Genomic DNA, 18,985 nt, shown 5'->3' with positions numbered 1-18,985 from the left:
TTGCCCCAAAATAAGGTTTTATCTCTATATCCTGCACTCTTTACATTGTAATTATATCAGATTGAGTTTTACAAGGTGAGGCTTAGTTGGCAAATTGAGCTGTGTAAGCAGACTAGACTTTATATGCAAGGTAGGAGTTCAAAATAACTCAATGTTGTTGTTATTTTACATGTATGATGTATCATGCATTTAAAAAGTGTAGGCATGTGTTCGCTTAGGTTCTTGTTTTTTACTCTGGACCAGATTATCTATTCATTCACCTTAAATTTGTATTTTTAAAAAAAAAAATAGGGATCTCAAAAGAACACAAGAGGATGCTTAGAAAGTAACTCCACAATCCACATTACCTGTGGCCTCTTATTAAAGAATGTATAAATGATTATAAAAATGAAAAGTTGGCACAGGTTTTGGGTTTTAACAATTGGTAATTAGTGGGTACAGTCAGTAGCAAAATGGAACTCATCGTACGCAACCAGTCTATGACTAAGCGTACCACTAACGGAAAGATATTTTATGAATAATAGTATAATATTAGAGAGGATTGAAATGGAAGCTATGCATAGATTAGTGCTTCCCATAGCTTCTTTTCTAATAGTAATGGTAATAAAAGTCAAAAGAAGACTTTAGTTTTTGAGCAACCATGCATTGAATTTGAACATAGTGTGGGAAAACGGGGAGCAATTCGTTGTTCTTGCTAGTCAATCCGTTAATGCCTTATTTTGTACATTTGGAAGACAAGCTATGATCGATAAGTCCAACATTTTTTGCCCTTTCCCCCCATTAATTTGTGGTATTACTCAATGAGTACTCATGGTTAATAATTGAATTTACCTTCAAAAATGAGAAAACTATAATAACTAATTTAATAGACATATATATTAAAAAATTTACATTGCTAATTAATTAGAAATTATTTTTAATATAACTTTAAAGATAATTATTATGAAAACTAACAAACTTGTTAAAAATGTTGGTTTATAATTAGATATCAATGTAAAGTGTATGTACTTGCCCATTATTTAAATTATAAAACTTGAATTTACTATTGAAAAGTTTGACAAAAATCCGGCAACTCAATGATAAGTTATAAATATTTGTCTGTACATGTGATGAGCCTTTCTTTGCGTTAATTGCACAAAACTGTCAAAACAAATTGAAGTATACACTTTTTTTTTTATAGGAAATTGAAGTATACACTTCAGCTCTGGATTTTTAGGATCATAAATAGAATTGACATTTGGATAGGGGATACAATGATAAAGATATGATGGTAGATGGGTCGAAGATTATTACAGTTTTATACAGAAATGTTTAACCCCCTTAACTCCTCTAAATATTAAAGTGTCTTTTGCTCCATAGATTATTAAAGCAAAAGAAAAATGAAACTTGGTTCTTTCTTTTATTTCGAATGCATCTATACAAGTCACTCATCACTATCTTATATCACTTTAGTCTTCACTAAATGATAAAATTATGGTATCAAACATTAGGACACATGCAAGGTGGAATTCCAACAATGCTCAACCATTATTACGTTACTCATAATTCTATAGTTAGTTTAATTCTTAAGAGTTTATCATACATGTATTGTTAATATAAAAGTTTTTACATAAATAATTAATTAAAATTATTGACAAAAATATATTTTTTAAAATATTTATTATAAAAGTAAATCAATTAACTATATATATAATAATCTGTGATCGAATAATATATTATTTTGATGCATTAATAATTTTTCTTTTTTCTTTCACTTGTTCTTTTGAATGAACCTTAATTCATTCAATAACTAATCAAGAAATAACTAATAATAGCACAAAGTATCAATGAATTTGACAAAGAAAAGCACTATAAATATAATAAGTGTTAGTATTTTTAATACTAAATACATTTGTTAATGTTAGATGAAGTTCATATTGAATAGTGAAATGATGTAAATCTTTCATCTTGTTTAACGACTTTTATGTTCTATTTAAAGCACATCCCGTAAATTTTAGCATCATACAATAATAAGAAACATGTTACAAAGATTTTTGTTTTTGAGGGAGGTTACAAAGATTATAATCACAACTTCCTTCGTGTTAATAATCATTGGAATATTTTACATGCATCCATAATAGGCACTATTTTTGGTTTTTGTTCTCTTGACGTGGTTGTTAGTTATTCACTACCACTTATTAGTCAACGCCTCAACGCAAAGGAACAATTACTTATACGCAACCTCAACCTTGAACAGTAAATGGATTGGCACGAGCTTAGCCGCAAAGTTAAAACTTACTAAAAATTGCATCAATTAATTAATCAAAATCTGTGGGTTACTAATCTAACGTAACGTTAATCGTAAGCAAACGTAGGGGTAACTCTGTCATTTCGAACATTCACGAACGAGAACTACGTGAGAAGAGGCGTGACGATTCCACGTTCTTTTCCTCGCGTCACAAATATACCCTTTCATTCGAAGTGTCTCGAAAGAGAGAAAATAATACACGATACGACACCGCGTTTAAGGGGCATTGTTGAGTTTTCATTCCACGCGCACCGACGTGCTTATAAGCGCGTCGAATTAAGCACCCTTTAAGTATGTGCGCAGAATTAACAGCAGACACACAGAAAGAGAAAGAAAGAAAAAGAGAAAAAGAAAAAGGAGAAAGACCTAATTTTGTCACTGTAATTCTTCTTCTTCAAAGAAAACCCCAATTTCGAACGCTTCAAATTCAATTCAGGAAACCCTAGTGATTAATTTCGTTGCGAAACGGCGATTCAAGATTATCGTGAGCCAGAAGATGGTAGCGGAAGCGGAAATTATCTGTCAGCAGAACATTCCGATGTTGGACGTGAAGTATCATATTTGCGTGGCTCAAGAACACAACGTGAAGGTTGAGGTTTCACCCAAATCACCTTCACCTCCTGTTCCGATCTTTGGCCAAGTATGGTTTTCCTCTTAACACCTCGCTTTGAATCCGTTTTTTTTCTTCCTTTTGGGTTTGCGTTCAACCGGGGTTGGTACTTGTTTGATTTGGTTGAACGAATTAGTTTTCAATCCTTTTAGGTTAGTTTTTTTGTCAAATCTGAATCGGGTCTGTGGATTTGGTTATGTTTCATTGATTGATAAATGTGGGGAAGATCCAATACTCCCCTAGTGGTTGCTGAGTTTATGAATCTGAATTTTGGAAGTAGAATTTGGAATTGGGTGTTTTATTTATTCATTAATTACCTTTAACCTAGGCTGCTTACCATGTATTGTATATTATCACCTCTCCTCCAACGCACAACAAAGTGGAGGGTGGAATTTTGATGAAATTTATTCATCAGATGAAATTAGTTAAAATAGCGTGCTATGATCTTAGTAATTTCGTGCTGGTAGGCTTTATGATCTTAGTTTGATGATGATCAGGTTCATGTTTTTTCTGTTTGTTTTTTCTTTAACACTTCAGAGTTGATCGATTTGTTCTTGTTGTGCTGACTTTTTTGTTAAATATGTATCAGGCAGTGAGTTGCTCTGAGATCATTAAAGATTCCATTTTGGAGGCCCCTGCGATGAATTTTTTCCCAAATGTGCGTTCTGGTAGCTATGCCGAGATTGGACCGCGCGTTTCTATGGATGATGAACACATTTGTATTGATGATCTGGGAGCTCATCTTGGATTTGTGTTCAAGTGTCCGATACCGAGTGCATTTTATGCAGTTTTTGATGGCCATGGGGGGCCTGATGCAGCAGCCTTTGTTAAGAGGAATGCTATGAGGTTGTTTTTTGAAGATGCAGACATGCTGCAGTCGTATGATGCTGATGCGTTTTTTCTACAGAAATTGGAGGATTCCCATCGGAGAGCTTTTCTACGGGCAGATCTTGCCTTGGCTGATGAACAAACTGTTGGTAGTTCTTGTGGGACTACTGCATTGACTGCCCTTGTGCTTGGAAGGCATTTGCTTGTTGCTAATGCTGGTGACTGCCGAGCAGTTCTTTGCCGGAGAGGTGTGGCTGTTGAGATGTCTAATGATCACAGGCCAAGTTATCTACCAGAGAAGAGGAGGGTGGAGGAGTTAGGTGGGTTCATTGATGATGGATATCTCAATGGTTATCTTTCAGTAACTCGAGCCCTTGGGGATTGGGACTTGAAATTTCCACTTGGTGCTGCATCCCCTCTTATTGCTGAGCCAGATGTTCGGCTGGTTACATTGACTGAGGGTGATGAGTTCTTGATCATTGGGTGTGATGGGATTTGGGATGTAATGTCTAGCCAAGTTGCAGTTAGTCTTGTTCGCCGAGGATTAAGAAGGCATGATGACCCACAGCAATGTGCCGGAGAGCTAGTCAAGGAAGCATTGCGCCTAAATACATCAGATAATCTCACTGTAATTGTTGTATGCTTGTCGCCCATTGAAAGCATTGTTGAATCATGTCCACCCCAAAGGAGAAGATTCAAAGCTTGCAGTTTGTCTGAAGAGGCCCGTAATAGATTGAAGAGCTTGATTGAGGGAAATTGATTGTAAATGCAATTCTTGTGATTGACAAATGTTCCTTTCTTAAAAAATTAATCTGTTTTTTAGGCTGTTTCAGAGAGAGCTAAAAAGCAGCCAGCAGTTTTGTAGGGATAGAAGGGATATTTGGTTAGGGGGTAGAAGGTGTTTGGATTTATTTAATTGGGAGGTGTTTTTTCTGGGTTATGTTTGGTACATGTAGAGACAATTGCTAGCTAATTTTGGCGGATTAGATTCGGTCCCCACCATGGCCGTTCCCATTTTACATTGTTGCTGCTTCTGTAAATAAAAATGAGGGGTTGTCTGAGACATAGGATAGCCGAATGCATGGTTGAGTTTCTTGTTTGTTGTTCTTGGATCCTCCATGTTATATGGATGGATATGCTTGGCCCATCTTATCAACTGGTAGGGCTATGGCCTATGTCATGGGACAACATCATCCTTTGGCATCACACAAACTAAATCGCTTATCTTATGTGATGAATTTTTCTCCGTTATCCTTTATTTATTAATAAAAAGGAGTGTTAATAGAAATGTTATTTTCAGTTATTTTTGTCTTTTGGAAGGAGAGGGAGGGATGGAGCCTGTCAGTTGCCCTTGTCCAACCAAATACTCAGGCTATATGGTAAGGTGTATAAGGCCGTTATTTCGTTATCTAAATCCTTTCAAACGTATGACTAGGGATATTTGCTATGTGGCATCCATGCTTCCAGAAGTAAGAAGCTTCCAATCTACAACTCCATGGATCCAATGCCTTATCTTTCACATCCTAAATATATGGCAGCTGTTTCTGCCCAAAGAAGATTTGTAAAAATATGTAAATTTCCACCGTTTGTAACCATTAAACTTCAATTTCAAAACAGACCGTTGTACTAACTCTTTATCTGGAGTTCACTACACAAAAAACTTAGTAAGCATTGTATTTAACGCGCTAGAATATTTACATTTCTATTGAATGTATCAGCCTTGAATTTTACTTGATTAAAGAATGCTATAAAGAAAGAGTCGTGTATGTTATAACTGATCTTTTATCGTAGTAGCCTTTAATGAATATAGACTGAAGCAATGCTCCGCGAATTGTGGTTTTTCTCTTGCTACATCTATTTGATTAAGTATATGGTCCTCCAATGACCATATAGATACAAGATTACAACTACCAATAACTCCTTGAACATGCTTACACTTCGATTCTTGATTTATGTATAGAAAAGATTTTGTCTGAGGAATTCAAGTCTTTTCTACTCATTCCGATATATTATTTGTTTAAATGATAAAATCAAGTGATTGGTATTTAGTAAGATAATAGGTTTAATTCTGTAAATATATATATATATATATATATATATATATATATATATATATATAATAGGTTTAATTTGCCAATCTCCAAATCCAACTTACCATGATATTTTTTTGTCTGAATTTTCCACAACTTGAATTTAAATGGAAAAGGAGAGGTGAACATGCATAATTTACAATTTTGAAAATTAGTCTTGTCCAATAATTTTATAATATAATTTTTTAAAAGTAATATTGTTTATCTTATGATAAAAATATCAAAATATTTTATCTAAATAATACTATAAAAAGTTTTAAATAAAATTTGAATTATTTTTTTAAAGAAAAAACAGAAAACAAAAGAGTATTACTAAAAGTAAAGAAATACAAATTAATAGAATAAGGATGTCTTAAAAAATAAATGTCCGTGCCTAATTTGATTCTTCGTCCAAATAGCACAGCCATGCCACCAAGTAGAATAAATAATAATAATAATAATAATAATAAAAAGCAATTTAATACTAAAAGGCAACGTTATCACAAACAAGATCAGCGGTCCAAAGTAAAGGTTGAATTTGCAGGTGAGAAAACCAAAAGCTAAAAAGAATAATTCGCCGAAAAAAATAAATGAAAATGGAGGACTAGAATGTGCATCAGCAATGATCTAAGGGCTGAGATGGAATCGAGATATTAATTATTTGTTGTTATTATTACCATGATGGTTATATAATAAAGAAAAAGAGCATGCTTTGTGTTAGGGCGTGAGAAAAACAAAAGAGTAGTGGCCTTTAGGTGGTGAAGAACAAGAGCTCAAATCAAATCGAATCGAAAAAAGAAAGAAAGATCATATTCATGGCGATGGCAAGCCTGGCTCGACGGAAGGGTTACGCCGTCGTTTTGTCGTCGAGGTCGTCGTTTTGTCTGACAAGCTGGAGGGGATTCGCGTCCGGATCTGACGAAAACGACGTCGTCGTCATCGGCGGCGGTCCCGGCGGCTACGTGGCCGCCATCAAAGCCGCGCAGCTCGGTCTGAAAACCACTTGCATCGAAAAGCGTGGCACTCTCGGCGGTACCTGCCTCAACGTCGGATGCATCCCTTCCAAGGTTCATTTTCTTTTTCAAACCGCTTTTCTGTTTGTGTGTGGCATTCGGAATTCATTTTCTAGTTCGTTTAAATCTTGTGTTGTTTCTGGTTCTTATCTTTTTTTAATTTCTAGTTAGATGTGTTTATGGTGTTGCCAATTTTTTTGGAGTGTGAGAACAAGTTGTTTTGTTATGATAAGGTAGTAATTATGATGGAGTGAAGTTGATGAAGTCTGTATGAGCATGGGTTTCATTTCGATTTGTGTTTTTATCAGCACTTTTATGTGTCGGAATTGAGTGCAAGTATAGGCGAATTTTATGTTTCTCTTCTCCTGCACTATTTTTGGTGTGAATGAGTTGTTTGGTTGAAATTAAGGTCTCAAATGGAATATTGGCTGGAAGAGGGGCATCGTTTAGCTTGCCTCTGCCTGCTAATTTTTGTACAGTAAGGCACTGTTTGGATTAAATTCTCCATGAATACTTATAGGGAAAAAGAAAATAAAACGGTAAAATGAATTACGTTTTTCCTGCATGTTAAAATCAACTTATGCACTAAATTTTTATAGAAGCTCTCACGTCTAACTTCTCCATAAGCTGGGATGAATAAGTTGATAACTTGTAGAAATAACTCAATTAATCTAAGAGTATGTTTGGATAAACTTCTCCAAGTACTTGTAAGAAAAAAAAGAAGAAGAAAGAAGCAAAAATCAAATAAGCTAAAATTAGCTTATGTATAAACTACTTTATAGAAGCCTTTTCATATTAGCTTCTCCTAAAGCTTATTTCTAGCTTATGGGGAAGCTTATTTCATTTTGTCTTATTTTCTTCTCCTATAAGTGTTTATGGAGAAGTTTATCCAAATAGGGCATCAATTACATTTCGTTCATTGTTGTTTATTTAATTTTCCATACAAAGTCTATTTATATCCTGCCGCAGATTATATTCGAACTTCTTGTCTTAAAATTTTCTGTATTAACTGCCATGATCTCCATCATTGTGTATTTTTAAGCAAATATGCTATCATACTTAAAAGTAAATGTTCTCTTCAAATAATTGATGTTTGACTCAATTCAATGGCATCATTTGATCTATGCCGTGGATCTCACCTAGTGGGAAAAGGTTATGGTTTTGCTGACATTGTAATTCCATATATAGTTTTAAAAGAATAATGGATATAATATTCTAGAGACCCATGTACTCATTTGCGGTACCTTCATATTTTGGTACAGGCACTTCTGCATTCTTCCCACATGTATCATGAGGCTAAACATGCATTTGCCAACCATGGGGTCAAGTTTTCATCTGTTGAGGTTGATTTGCCAGCCATGATGGCCCAAAAAGATAAAGCAGTTTCTAATCTTACCAAGGGTATTGAAGGTCTATTCAAGAAAAACAAGGTAAACTATGTCAAAGGTTATGGCAAATTTGTTTCACCATCTGAAGTCTCTGTGGACACCACTGAAGGTGGAAATACTGTTGTGAAAGGCAAGCATATTATAATTGCCACTGGCTCGGATGTGAAATCATTGCCTGGCGTCACTATTGATGAAAAGAAAGTCGTATCATCAACGGGGGCTCTTGCTTTGACTGAAATCCCCAAGAGACTCGTAGTCATTGGGGCAGGCTACATTGGGCTGGAAATGGGCTCCGTATGGGGCCGTCTTGGCACCGAGATAACAGTTGTTGAATTTGCATCGGAGATTGTTCCAACCATGGATGCAGAGGTCCGAAAGCAGTTTCAGCGTTCTCTTGAGAAGCAAGGCCTGAAATTCAAGCTGAAGACAAAGGTAGTTGGAGTTGATACTTCTGGGGATGGTGTGAAGCTAACTCTTGAACCGGCTGCTGGTGGTGATCAAACTACACTTGAAGCAGATGTTGTCCTTGTATCTGCTGGTAGGACTCCATTCACTGCTGGACTTGGATTGGACAAGATAGGTGTTGAAACTGACAAGATTGGACGGATTTTGGTAAACGAACGATTTGCCACAAATGTCTCTGGTGTTTATGCAATTGGAGATGTAATTCCAGGCCCAATGTTGGCACACAAGGCAGAAGAAGACGGTGTTGCTTGTGTTGAGTACATAGCTGGTAAGGTGGGCCATGTGGATTATGACAAAGTCCCCGGTGTTGTCTATACAATGCCCGAGGTTGCATCTGTTGGGAAGACAGAGGAGCAGGTGAAGGAACTTGGAGTTGAATACCGTGTTGGCAAGTTCCCGTTCATGGCTAATAGCAGAGCTAAGGCAATTGACAATGCTGAAGGACTGGTGAAGATATTGGCTGAAAAGGAGACAGACAAGATATTGGGAGTGCACATTATGGCACCCAATGCAGGAGAGCTTATTCATGAAGCAGCAATAGCACTACAGTATGATGCATCTAGTGAGGACATTGCACGTGTGTGCCATGCACATCCAACAATGAGCGAGGCTGTGAAAGAAGCCGCAATGGCCACTTATGACAAGCCCATTCACATTTAAAAGGAGCCGGTTGCTACTTCTTGTTTTCATTTTTGTCCAAGAATTTTACAATGACTTGGAGATGATACATCCTGTGTTAAATTTAGATTCAGGTTTTTAAATGCAAATTAGCCCCTTGTTTACTTGTTTGCATAATAAGAGGAATGATTGTGTTGTTCTTATCCTTGTTGAATAATATATATATCTCCCCTTCTCTCTGGGACAATATTGTAATTCTGACAGGGTGAAGACAACTTAATGGGAGTGTGGGACGGTTCTGATTAACACATTGTTGGGTATTTATAAATTATTTTTTATCTACCCATTTTTTCTCATTGCAGTAATTCTTGCACGAGCAGAGGACATTTTTACTGGCACAAACAATTAAAAACTTAGTTATATTAAAGTAATAAAAAGGCAATGAAGCATGTTATCTTGGTTCACGATTAGTTTTATCCGTGAAGTATTTTACTCGTCTGCACTGGAGTAAATTTCAATGCAAAGGAACCATCAACATTGGACAAGATAGATAGATAAAGAGTGATAGAATTGCTTTAAATAATCTGCAATAGCATTAGAAGAGGATTGGCATGTTATTACGATATCTTCAGGTTGAAACTAGACCAAAATTATGCTCCGGTATAACTTGAGAGGAAAAACAAATTCCGTGTAGATGAACTACAACCTCGTCCAGAGCCTAACATAAATGCCCATTTAATTTTTCGACAAGGGTAGCACGAGGACAAAAATTTGAATGCATTAAACAATATCAAGTGGCTCTGAGCATAGTGCATAAACTGTCACACATGAATTCTTCATGCCTGGGGGCTGATATCTGCTCAATGCTGAAAAGGTTAAATTAGTGACCTGGGGACATAAGAATATCTCCGATAACAGATCTTACAAGGAGATTTTAGTCTCAAAATTTAATCTCGTTGAGATCCGTTAAGATCCATGTGGAGATCTGAAATCCGTCAAGTTTTGCATTCATTTAAAAAAAAATTAATTTTTTACTTTTTTTACAAAATTGATTTACATCCCATTCTTATAAGATTTATAAAAAATAATTTAAGATCTCAAAATGAGATATAAAAAATAAAAGAAATCTTGAGTGATATAACATTGCAGTATCCAAAAAAAAATAATTAAGATTTCAAAATAAGATGTTTTCTTAGAGATGAGCCAATGACTCCTACCACTATTATGCCTTCTTATCTCTACCTACCTACAGAGTGACGTGGATTGATAGGTTTTTCATGAGTGCTATTGTGCATGGCATCGTTCGAGTCAATAGTATTTGTAGTTTAGTCGTGTCCTTCGGTACAGACCGTTGTAATTTCTTAAATAAAAATAAAGGAAGACATATGTAGTCTTGTAAACAAAAAATATTAAGTGAAATTAATTATATTATGTTGCAGTTACCTTTTATTTCAGAGCCAAGTGGTAACTGTTGGGCAATGAAGCTTTCGGCACGATAGTTATAAGCAGAAATACAAAACTTTTCTGCATAATGGTTTACAGATTGTCAAGGTATAGACTTAATTAAAAAAATATTTTATATTTTTATTATGATTACAAAACCAATTTAACAAGCCGCACAGAAATACAAAAGATCAAAGTTTAAGCTCTGCAGAAGATGATTTTAAAGACTTCTAGTCGTGACAATTTTTAAAGAATTAACTTCACAATCATACCTTTGAAAATACTATCATCGAAGACAATAAAATAAAATAACTATTTAGCTACCGAAAAAAAAAACAGCATATAAAACTCACGGTAGTTGTTTTCTTATAGGATTCGCATATGCACACGATCTCTTCTGTCTTGAAACTAAGTTCGAATTGCTTTGCAAGAAAATCGTGTCCCAATATTTACTTTAGAGGAATTCAAACAACCAAATAATGGACAGACACAAAATGAGTTCTTTGAAACTACCTTCAGCGAGTAGTGAATGCTTCTTTGAGGCTCTCAAGGAACGGAATAAACTATAATAATGTCAGTCTAAAATTGACAGCTGTTTCTCTCTAGCCCCCTATTTTTACCTCCCACGTTAAGTACCATGTCATTGAAAAGCATTTCAAATCTCAAACCTCAAAATGCATCATTCATACCCCATTAATGTGATCAAAGGTCTTTTACCTATCCAGAGACCAAGACCTTCCCAGGAACTATAGCACCTGCACCATCAACTCACTACAAAACCATACATAATTCCCCGAAGGTAGTAATAACTCAGAGTCTTCAACTACCTTCAGTCATCCTCTTGCATATTATCTGGTCGCTTCCTGGATTGCAAAGCCAGTCGTGCATCTCTCTCTCGCTCAAACTCACGGTAATCTGCTCGCTGTAAGAAAGAAACCTTGTCCAGATACTGGTTAGAGCTCTTCTTATAAGCATCAAGCTCTTCTTCCAGCCTCTTTTCTTCCTTAAATTCACCCCAGTCCTTTTTGGTCTTATCCAGTACACTGAGCTTCTGTTTCTTCTTGATTTGTTCAAGGACAGCATCCACTGCAGAAAGTGGAGGAGCTTTGGCTCTTTCCATTGCCTCCTTTGAGTCAGAATCTACAAGCTTTTTAACTTCAATATCTTGACCAGCAAAGTCCCGAACCTCAGTAATCTGATAAAGGAATGATTGGTGCATGTTATACTTAAAATTGTGTTTGGCTTAACAATAGGCACCCCTATGTCAAAAGCATTCTTTGATATAATTTGGGCATGTCTGGTTGTATATTGAATTTGAAAATAATAAATAAAATAAAATTTCAAAGCACAAATTATATATATATATATATATATATATATATATATATATCCTCTTTCATTTGGCTAATAGCTCAAAATTTTCCCATTTCAGCCAGAGATTAGCACATGACCCAAAAATAGGTGCAATGGATAGCAATATGCTTACCACAAGTTTCCCCCTGCTTGAGGCAGCTATGGCAGCATCATCTTTCACTGCTGCAAGAGCAGCAGCAGCAAGCTTCTTGACTTCATCACTAGTACTGCTCTGCAGCACGCCAGGTCCATTCTTGGAAGCACCTTGCCCAAGGGATTCAGTTGCCGTTGGTGCCAAACCCAAATAAGACATCCAGTTCTATGTTCAAAGTAATCAGGTTGAAAGAAATAAAACTCCATAACTGTTTACTTTTTTTACAAAGGCTTGAAGAAGAGAGCAACAGCAGGGACTTACAGAAGATGACTTTTTTGCAGTTTTCTTGGAAGTGGAATTAGGCTTGCTTGTAAATTTGTTGAGGGTCTTATTAGATACTCCTTTATTCATTTGTTCCCACATGGCATCAACTTGAGCTTTTATTTCTAGCAAGACAAGGATCATGTGATGTGAGCAAGTTTATTCCCAACAAACAGACACAATCATTACCAAAGAAAAACCAAAATTTCAACATGTGTATTGAAACCAAAACCTCACCAGCATCATCCTGTTTTACTTCTAGACTTGACCCTATAACAGGTTCTTTGACAGACTCAGCAGAACTCGCATTGAAGGTATCTGAAACATAAAAACTAAATTATGATTCAAAGCAGCAACTCCATTTTATACCCACACAAGAAAAAACTGGACAATCTACAACGATAAAACCACTTCAAAAACACATGACCACAGACTTTCCTAGCAATATTAGCTGAATTATGTATTCAACCATGAAGAAAAAAAGAAGCCTTATTTACCATTACCTTTCCCCCATGTATAAGTTAACATGCAAACTAGTTTGGACCTAAATCCAGATTACCTTTTACAAAATGAAGGGGGAGTCTCCAACAATAGGAAATGCAAAAAACTAACAAAAGAATCTTCACAGCAAGAAGAAAAAAAAACAGCAACCAGCAAGAAATCAAACGTTAAAATAAATCAAGAGGAAAATGTAGTGAAATAGGGTTTCAACAGTAACCACTAGCACAAAAATCTAGTAAAAGAGAGTGTGGAAACAAAAATATAATTTTTTTAGATATGCATAATGAAGTGCGTAAATGAGATTTGAGGCAAATCGAATTATAGATGGACATTGAGATTGAAAAGTGAAAAAGAGAATGAAGAATGAATGGAATCTAAAAGAAAAAGGTTTTACCGGCTGAGCTCATCTCTACCGCTGGCGGAGTAACACAACACAACGAAACCCCTTTGGCTTTGCCCTCCCCTCCCTCTCTACTCTGTGTAATCGTGTATTCCTGCCATTCCTCCTTCCATTTTATTTTCCAAAATCGCCCCTCTTAACTTCTCTATTCTTCTCGAGTTTTTGGGCTGTTTTAAAATAAATGTTTTTTTAATAGGATTTATTTCTCAAAATAATTAACAAAAATAGTTTTTTTTAAGCAGAGTTTCTTTAGATAAACATAGAAAACATAAAACTGCTTATTTAATTCTTTTAAAAATTTGTCTTCTTACTTTAGTACTTTTCAAGCATTTTTACTTTTTTATTTATTTATTTAGTATATTTTAAGTGAATATATTTTGTATAACACCATCAGTATTATATATTTTGTATAATGAAAAAAATGATTATGCATAAGAAAAGTCTAATTTTTTTTACATGTTTATCTAATTACAATTCATCATATGATAAGTTTTTTAATTATTAAAATAATTATTTTAAAATAATTTAAATAATCATTTATATTATAACGATAATATAAAACTATTTTATTATTAGAACAAACAATTTTATATTATCATTTAATCACATAATTTTTAGAATAAATATCATTAAATCAACAAATTTATCATACCTAATGAATTATAATTAAATAATAATATAAGATCATTTTATCAATATATAATCTATTTTTTTTTAACTTGTTTATTATATCTTACATTATTATATTATCATAATTGTATTTAAACTATCATAAGATCACAATCGTGTGTAAGATAAAATTCAATCATTTTTAAAAGTACATAAACTAAATCTACCATTAGCAAAAGATACATGAATTAAGAACGAGTATTTTCTGTTAAAAAGAAAAGAAAAAATATTTTCTTTGCCTTGGGAGGTGTGATTAACATTGACAAAAACATAATTTTATAAATAGAAAATCAAACATAATTATCCTACTAGATACTTGCAATGAAATTTTGCAGTAGTACATTAACTTTTGGATTAAAAACACATTTTTAAAATTAAATATGTCCCATAAATTGGTCTATAATAATACTGAAAATTTGAATAATATTAGTATATTAGTGCAGTACTTGAATTTTTCTAATAATAATTAGTAGTTTATAAATTTGTAAGAATAGTACGGTTAAAGTTGCAGCACGTTATCCATTTTGGAAAGAAAGTGAAAGAGGTGTGAGTGGGTGATAATAAGAGTGAGACCTTATCTGAGGCAATGGCATCATCACAGACATGGGGTCTCTGCCTCTGCAATTCAGCGGGCTCAAGTGCTCCCCACTCTCATCTTCTTCTCTCTTCTCCAAACCTTCTCTTTGGACCCAACAATCCCAAAAGCGCGTTTCAATTACCATTGCGAACTCAATAGCAATAGCCAATGCGCAGAACAAAGAGAGAGCGAGGCTTAAGAAACTCTTCGAAGAAGCCTACGAGAGATGCCGCAATGCTCCAATGGAAGGTGTTTCCTTCACCATCGAAGACTTCACTGCTGCTCTTGACAAGTACGACTTCGATTCTGAAGTTGGCGGCAAGGTCTTTCCCTCACCTTTTGCATTCAACTAAACTTCTCTCTAACACTTCTAACTGAGCAAAATTTTAAAGATCAATAGAACTAAACTTCTCTAATAAGGCTCTCTCTCTATAAAAGCTTATTTAGAACCACTTTTAGGAGACAAAATAAATAAATAAACGAGTTTCTCCATAAGCTAATCGCTTATCCATAAGTTGAAAATCATCTTTTAGAGAAGTTATACCAGAGAATTTCTACAAATTAACTTATGCATAAGCTAATTTTAACTCATTTTAGCTTATGAAGAAGTTAATTGCATTTTTTTCTTTTTATTTTCTTCTCCTGTAAGGATTTCTGAACAAGTTTATCCAAACAGGCTTATATAAATTGATTTTTTAATTTACCGGAGGCTCAATTCATTATATCTTCTAAAGATCTATTTGGATAAACTTCTGCATAACCTAAGTAAGAAGGTAAAATGAATTAAACTTCTATGAGCTGAAATCAAATCATGCATAATTGAATTTAGTTTATAAAAGTTCAATTCGTTATATCTTGTTATTTTCTTCTGCTTTACTTATGGAAAAGTCTATTCAATCAGGACCTTATTCTCTTGTCTCATTAGTGTTTATGGACAAGTTTATCTAAAACTGGGCCTAGTTAATGATGGGTGCATTTTTCACTCAGATTAAAGGCACTGTGTTCTACACAGATAACAATGGAGCAGTTGTTGATATCACTGCAAAGTCTTCGGCATATTTGCCACTGCAAGAGGCGTGCATCCACAGGGTTAAGCATGTTGAAGAAGCAGGCTTAGTTCCTGGGTTCAAAGAGGAGTTTTTGATCATTGGTGAGAACTCAATAGATGATAGCTTGGTCTTGAGTTTAAGGTCTCTTCAGTTTGACCTTGCATGGGAACGTTGTAGACAGCTTCAAGCTGAAGATGTCACAGTCAAGGGTAAGGTGGGTTTCCTTTCCTCGTACTATGAGACTGTGTTGTTGGATTCAGTTACTCCTATTACCACTCTGCAATAAGGTTAATTTGATCTTAAGATTATTGGTTTATTTATTGTGTTAACAGATTGTGGGGGTGAACAAAGGTGGAGTGGTGGCTGAGTTGGAAGGGCTTAGAGGGTTTGTTCCATTGTCTCAAATATCAACGGTTAGCTCTTGACTTGAGCAGCTATATTGACATTTATGGACTCGCATCAAGTTTAAACTTTCTGTATGTCAAAGAGTTTCAAATTATGGGGTGGGGAACTAAATCTGTGTTTTACCAATCAATAGCTGCAAATTATTAGTGTGACATTTACCAGCATACCATGTAACAGTTCTAAAATATCTTCTTTTATTCTCATTGAAATTGAGTCATGCAATTTTCTTCTCAGAACTCAAATGTAGAAGAGCTTCTTGATAAGGAGCTTCCTCTTAAGTTTGTGGAGGTGGATGAGGAACAATCTAGACTTGTCCTCAGCAACCGCAAGGCCGTAGCTGGCAACCAGGCACAGCTAGGAATTGGATCAGTGGTCACTGGCTCTGTTCAAAGCCTGAAGCCATATGGTGCTTTCATTGACATTGGTGGAATTAATGGCCTCCTTCACGTTAGTCAGATCAGTCATGACCGTGTAACTGATATTTCAACTGTGCTTCAACCTGGTGACATATTAAAGGTTAACCTATATTAATGTTATGTGGATGTTTGCCTAGACTCTTGGACATAAAAATCTCAAGTTTCTTATTTGTTTAGGTGATGATCTTAAGCCATGACCGAGAGAGAGGTCGAGTAAGTCTTTCCACTAAGAAGTTAGAGCCCACACCTGGAGACATGATTCGCAATCCAAAGCTTGTCTTTGAGAAGGTATGTTACAAAGAAAGCTTCTTGAACCTTTTACTCATTACATACGTAAATTAAAATAAATGTGCAATATCAAATGCTTCATTAGACTTAATTTATTTCCACTTCCTGTTTTTTAGCTATCTAATGCCATAGTTTCATATCATATAGGAAGCTAAAAAAAGAGGCCTCCTTATTTGTTTTATTTGTTGGAGAGTTTATGTTGACTAATGATCTGGCTAAAATAATATAAGTGGGAAATAACCTTCACATATGAGTTAGCCTTTGGAGTGAGTTAAGTCTAAACACAAATTCTAAAATGGTATCAAAGTCTATCCTAGTAATTGTTGTTGGGAGATGTTTTTGGGTGTTGGACCACTCATTGATGTTCAGTCCTACAAACTTCACATTCGATATGCCTAGTCCTTAGCGTGAAGGGGGTATTGGATATCCTACATTGACTCATGATATGATCATATATATATATATAAAAGTGGAAGACAACTTTTATCCCTTGAATTAGTTTTTGGGTTTAAGTCCAAATTCTAAGACTTTCCTTTTAGTCGTGTTACATCACTTACATGTTTTAAATCTAATTCAACCCATTTCTGTTAGCATTGGAATTTTTGAAGGAGAATTTACTCACATAATCCTTAACTTTTTTGTTATAGGCGGAGGAGATGGCTCAGACATTCAGACAGAGAATAGCCCAAGCAGAAGCTATGGCTCGTGCAGACATGCTAAGGTTCCAGCCTGAGGTATTTATTGGTTTATTATTTGTCCAAAATTCTGAATCCAATAAAAGTTTAAGAAACTGCAAGGATTAAGTGAGACTATAGGAGATAAAATGAACACAACAAAGTCAGGTTCTTGCTGCTGCTAAGATATTATTGGAGCTTCCGAAATGACAAGAATATAATTATTTAAACTGACCTTATTAGACAAGGAATTTCATAGTGCATTTGCATAAAAAAGACTTTGGTATATCTGACTCATTTAATTACCTGACTTGAGATAAGAATACATTTCTGCTTCCAGCGGTTAGCAATTTATTTTGGACCTATATCATCCATACTTTGATCACCTATAACAGCCATACATACATGGTAGAGTTTTGATATTTATTTACTCATTTGATGGACCTAATTTGTGACCCGTATTGTTTTCTGATTGGCAGAGTGGATTGACTATCAGCGGTGATGGGATCCTGGGACCATTTACTTCAGACTTGCCTGAAGAGGGACTGGATTTGAGTGAGGTACCACCAGCTGAAGAATCATGATTCAGAATTGCGTGCTCTTTTCTTTCTGTTTGCTTACATTTTTATAATATTGTTTGTAACTAACTATCAATTGTTGCCGAACGATGTCTTGATGCCAATGTATTATTGTGAGTTAAATAAATAGAACTAATTCATATTATCACTACATCTTCGAATCCTGATTAGTCCTTAAATAAGAAATAAATCTTATTAAAAGAAAAAATATTCATCTTGTGTGTTCATAGGTAACGGAAATTTATCATTGCCTTCGCGGAAATATTTAGAAGAGTTATGCATCTACACGAGCAAACCTTCAAAACACCCCTACGTCACTACGTGGATGTAAGTCAGAGGCGAAGGAGTCTAACATTTATCCCGTCCCTTGCCCCCGAAACGTTTCAAGGAAAAAAGCATTAGGTTATTTTGAATCCAATAAAAATAAACAGAGACTCATCTAGTCATCTTTTCTTCCATATCTTTTTCTACCACATTTTTTTTTTTGCTCTTTTTTTTCTCCATCATATTCGGCACATCTGTAATTTTTTTTTTCATTTTTCTTTCTTTTTCCATCATATCAACACATCCACTAAATCACTTTTTTATTTTTTATATTAGAAATCATATCAAGTGTTTTTTTTTTAAGTAAAAATTGTATGTGGTCAGATCAAGATGATCAAGTGTGGAGTTGTTAAACTTAATGTCCAACTGAAATCAATCAAATTAATACAAATTCAATCAGATTAAACCCATAAATCCAATCCTAGTTTTTTTCTTGAGTCATGTCGGATTGACATAACTTAGGACTAAGATTTTAAAGAGAAAGAAAAGGGATTATTTTTAATTTTAAATTAAGAGAACTGTCTAATTTTTATAAAGACAAACAAAAAAATTAAAACAGTATGTTACTTTACCATTTTATTTCTTTATTTTTATAAAATTATCAAAAGAATATGT

At 34.7% G+C, this 18,985-nt stretch overlaps 4 protein-coding genes across 4 annotated transcripts; 3 read left to right on the top strand and 1 right to left on the bottom strand.

The window, feature by feature from the left end:
- Positions 1–2,580: 2,580 nt before the first annotated feature.
- Positions 2,581–5,013, top strand: LOC100775577 (probable protein phosphatase 2C 47). The gene is made up of 2 exons (XM_003550825.5): positions 2,581–2,927; positions 3,487–5,013. Exons 1-2 carry the CDS (start codon positions 2,784–2,786, stop codon positions 4,483–4,485), a joined length of 1,143 nt encoding a protein of 380 aa, XP_003550873.1. The 5' UTR covers positions 2,581–2,783; the 3' UTR covers positions 4,486–5,013.
- Positions 5,014–6,307: 1,294 nt separating this feature from the next.
- LOC100788043 (leghemoglobin reductase-like) lies at positions 6,308–9,481 on the top strand. Its single transcript, XM_003550773.5, has 2 exons — positions 6,308–6,861; positions 8,070–9,481. Exons 1-2 carry the CDS (start codon positions 6,610–6,612, stop codon positions 9,318–9,320), a joined length of 1,503 nt encoding a protein of 500 aa, XP_003550821.1. The 5' UTR covers positions 6,308–6,609; the 3' UTR covers positions 9,321–9,481.
- A 1,663-nt stretch (positions 9,482–11,144) lies between these two features.
- LOC100812472 (craniofacial development protein 1) lies at positions 11,145–13,541 on the bottom strand. Its single transcript, XM_003550813.5, has 5 exons — positions 13,385–13,541; positions 12,727–12,807; positions 12,490–12,614; positions 12,208–12,393; positions 11,145–11,916 (listed from the first exon to the last, which is right to left on the bottom strand). The coding sequence occupies exons 1-5, from the start codon at positions 13,395–13,397 to the stop codon at positions 11,551–11,553; spliced, it is 771 nt and encodes a 256-aa protein (XP_003550861.1). The 5' UTR covers positions 13,398–13,541; the 3' UTR covers positions 11,145–11,550.
- Positions 13,542–14,455: 914 nt separating this feature from the next.
- On the top strand, positions 14,456–18,529 carry LOC100812847 (30S ribosomal protein S1, chloroplastic-like). The gene is made up of 7 exons (NM_001252951.3): positions 14,456–14,959; positions 15,624–15,899; positions 16,018–16,098; positions 16,325–16,606; positions 16,684–16,794; positions 17,442–17,528; positions 17,948–18,529. The coding sequence occupies exons 1-7, from the start codon at positions 14,663–14,665 to the stop codon at positions 18,050–18,052; spliced, it is 1,239 nt and encodes a 412-aa protein (NP_001239880.1). The 5' UTR covers positions 14,456–14,662; the 3' UTR covers positions 18,053–18,529.
- Positions 18,530–18,985: the final 456 nt, after the last annotated feature.

Source organism: Glycine max, chromosome 17 (genome assembly GCF_000004515.6).
Source record: "Glycine max cultivar Williams 82 chromosome 17, Glycine_max_v4.0, whole genome shotgun sequence".
In the NCBI taxonomy this organism is placed as follows: domain Eukaryota; kingdom Viridiplantae; phylum Streptophyta; class Magnoliopsida; order Fabales; family Fabaceae; genus Glycine; species Glycine max.
Note: the sequence above shows the minus strand (reverse complement) of the source record. Positions and strands in the feature narration are given on the sequence as shown.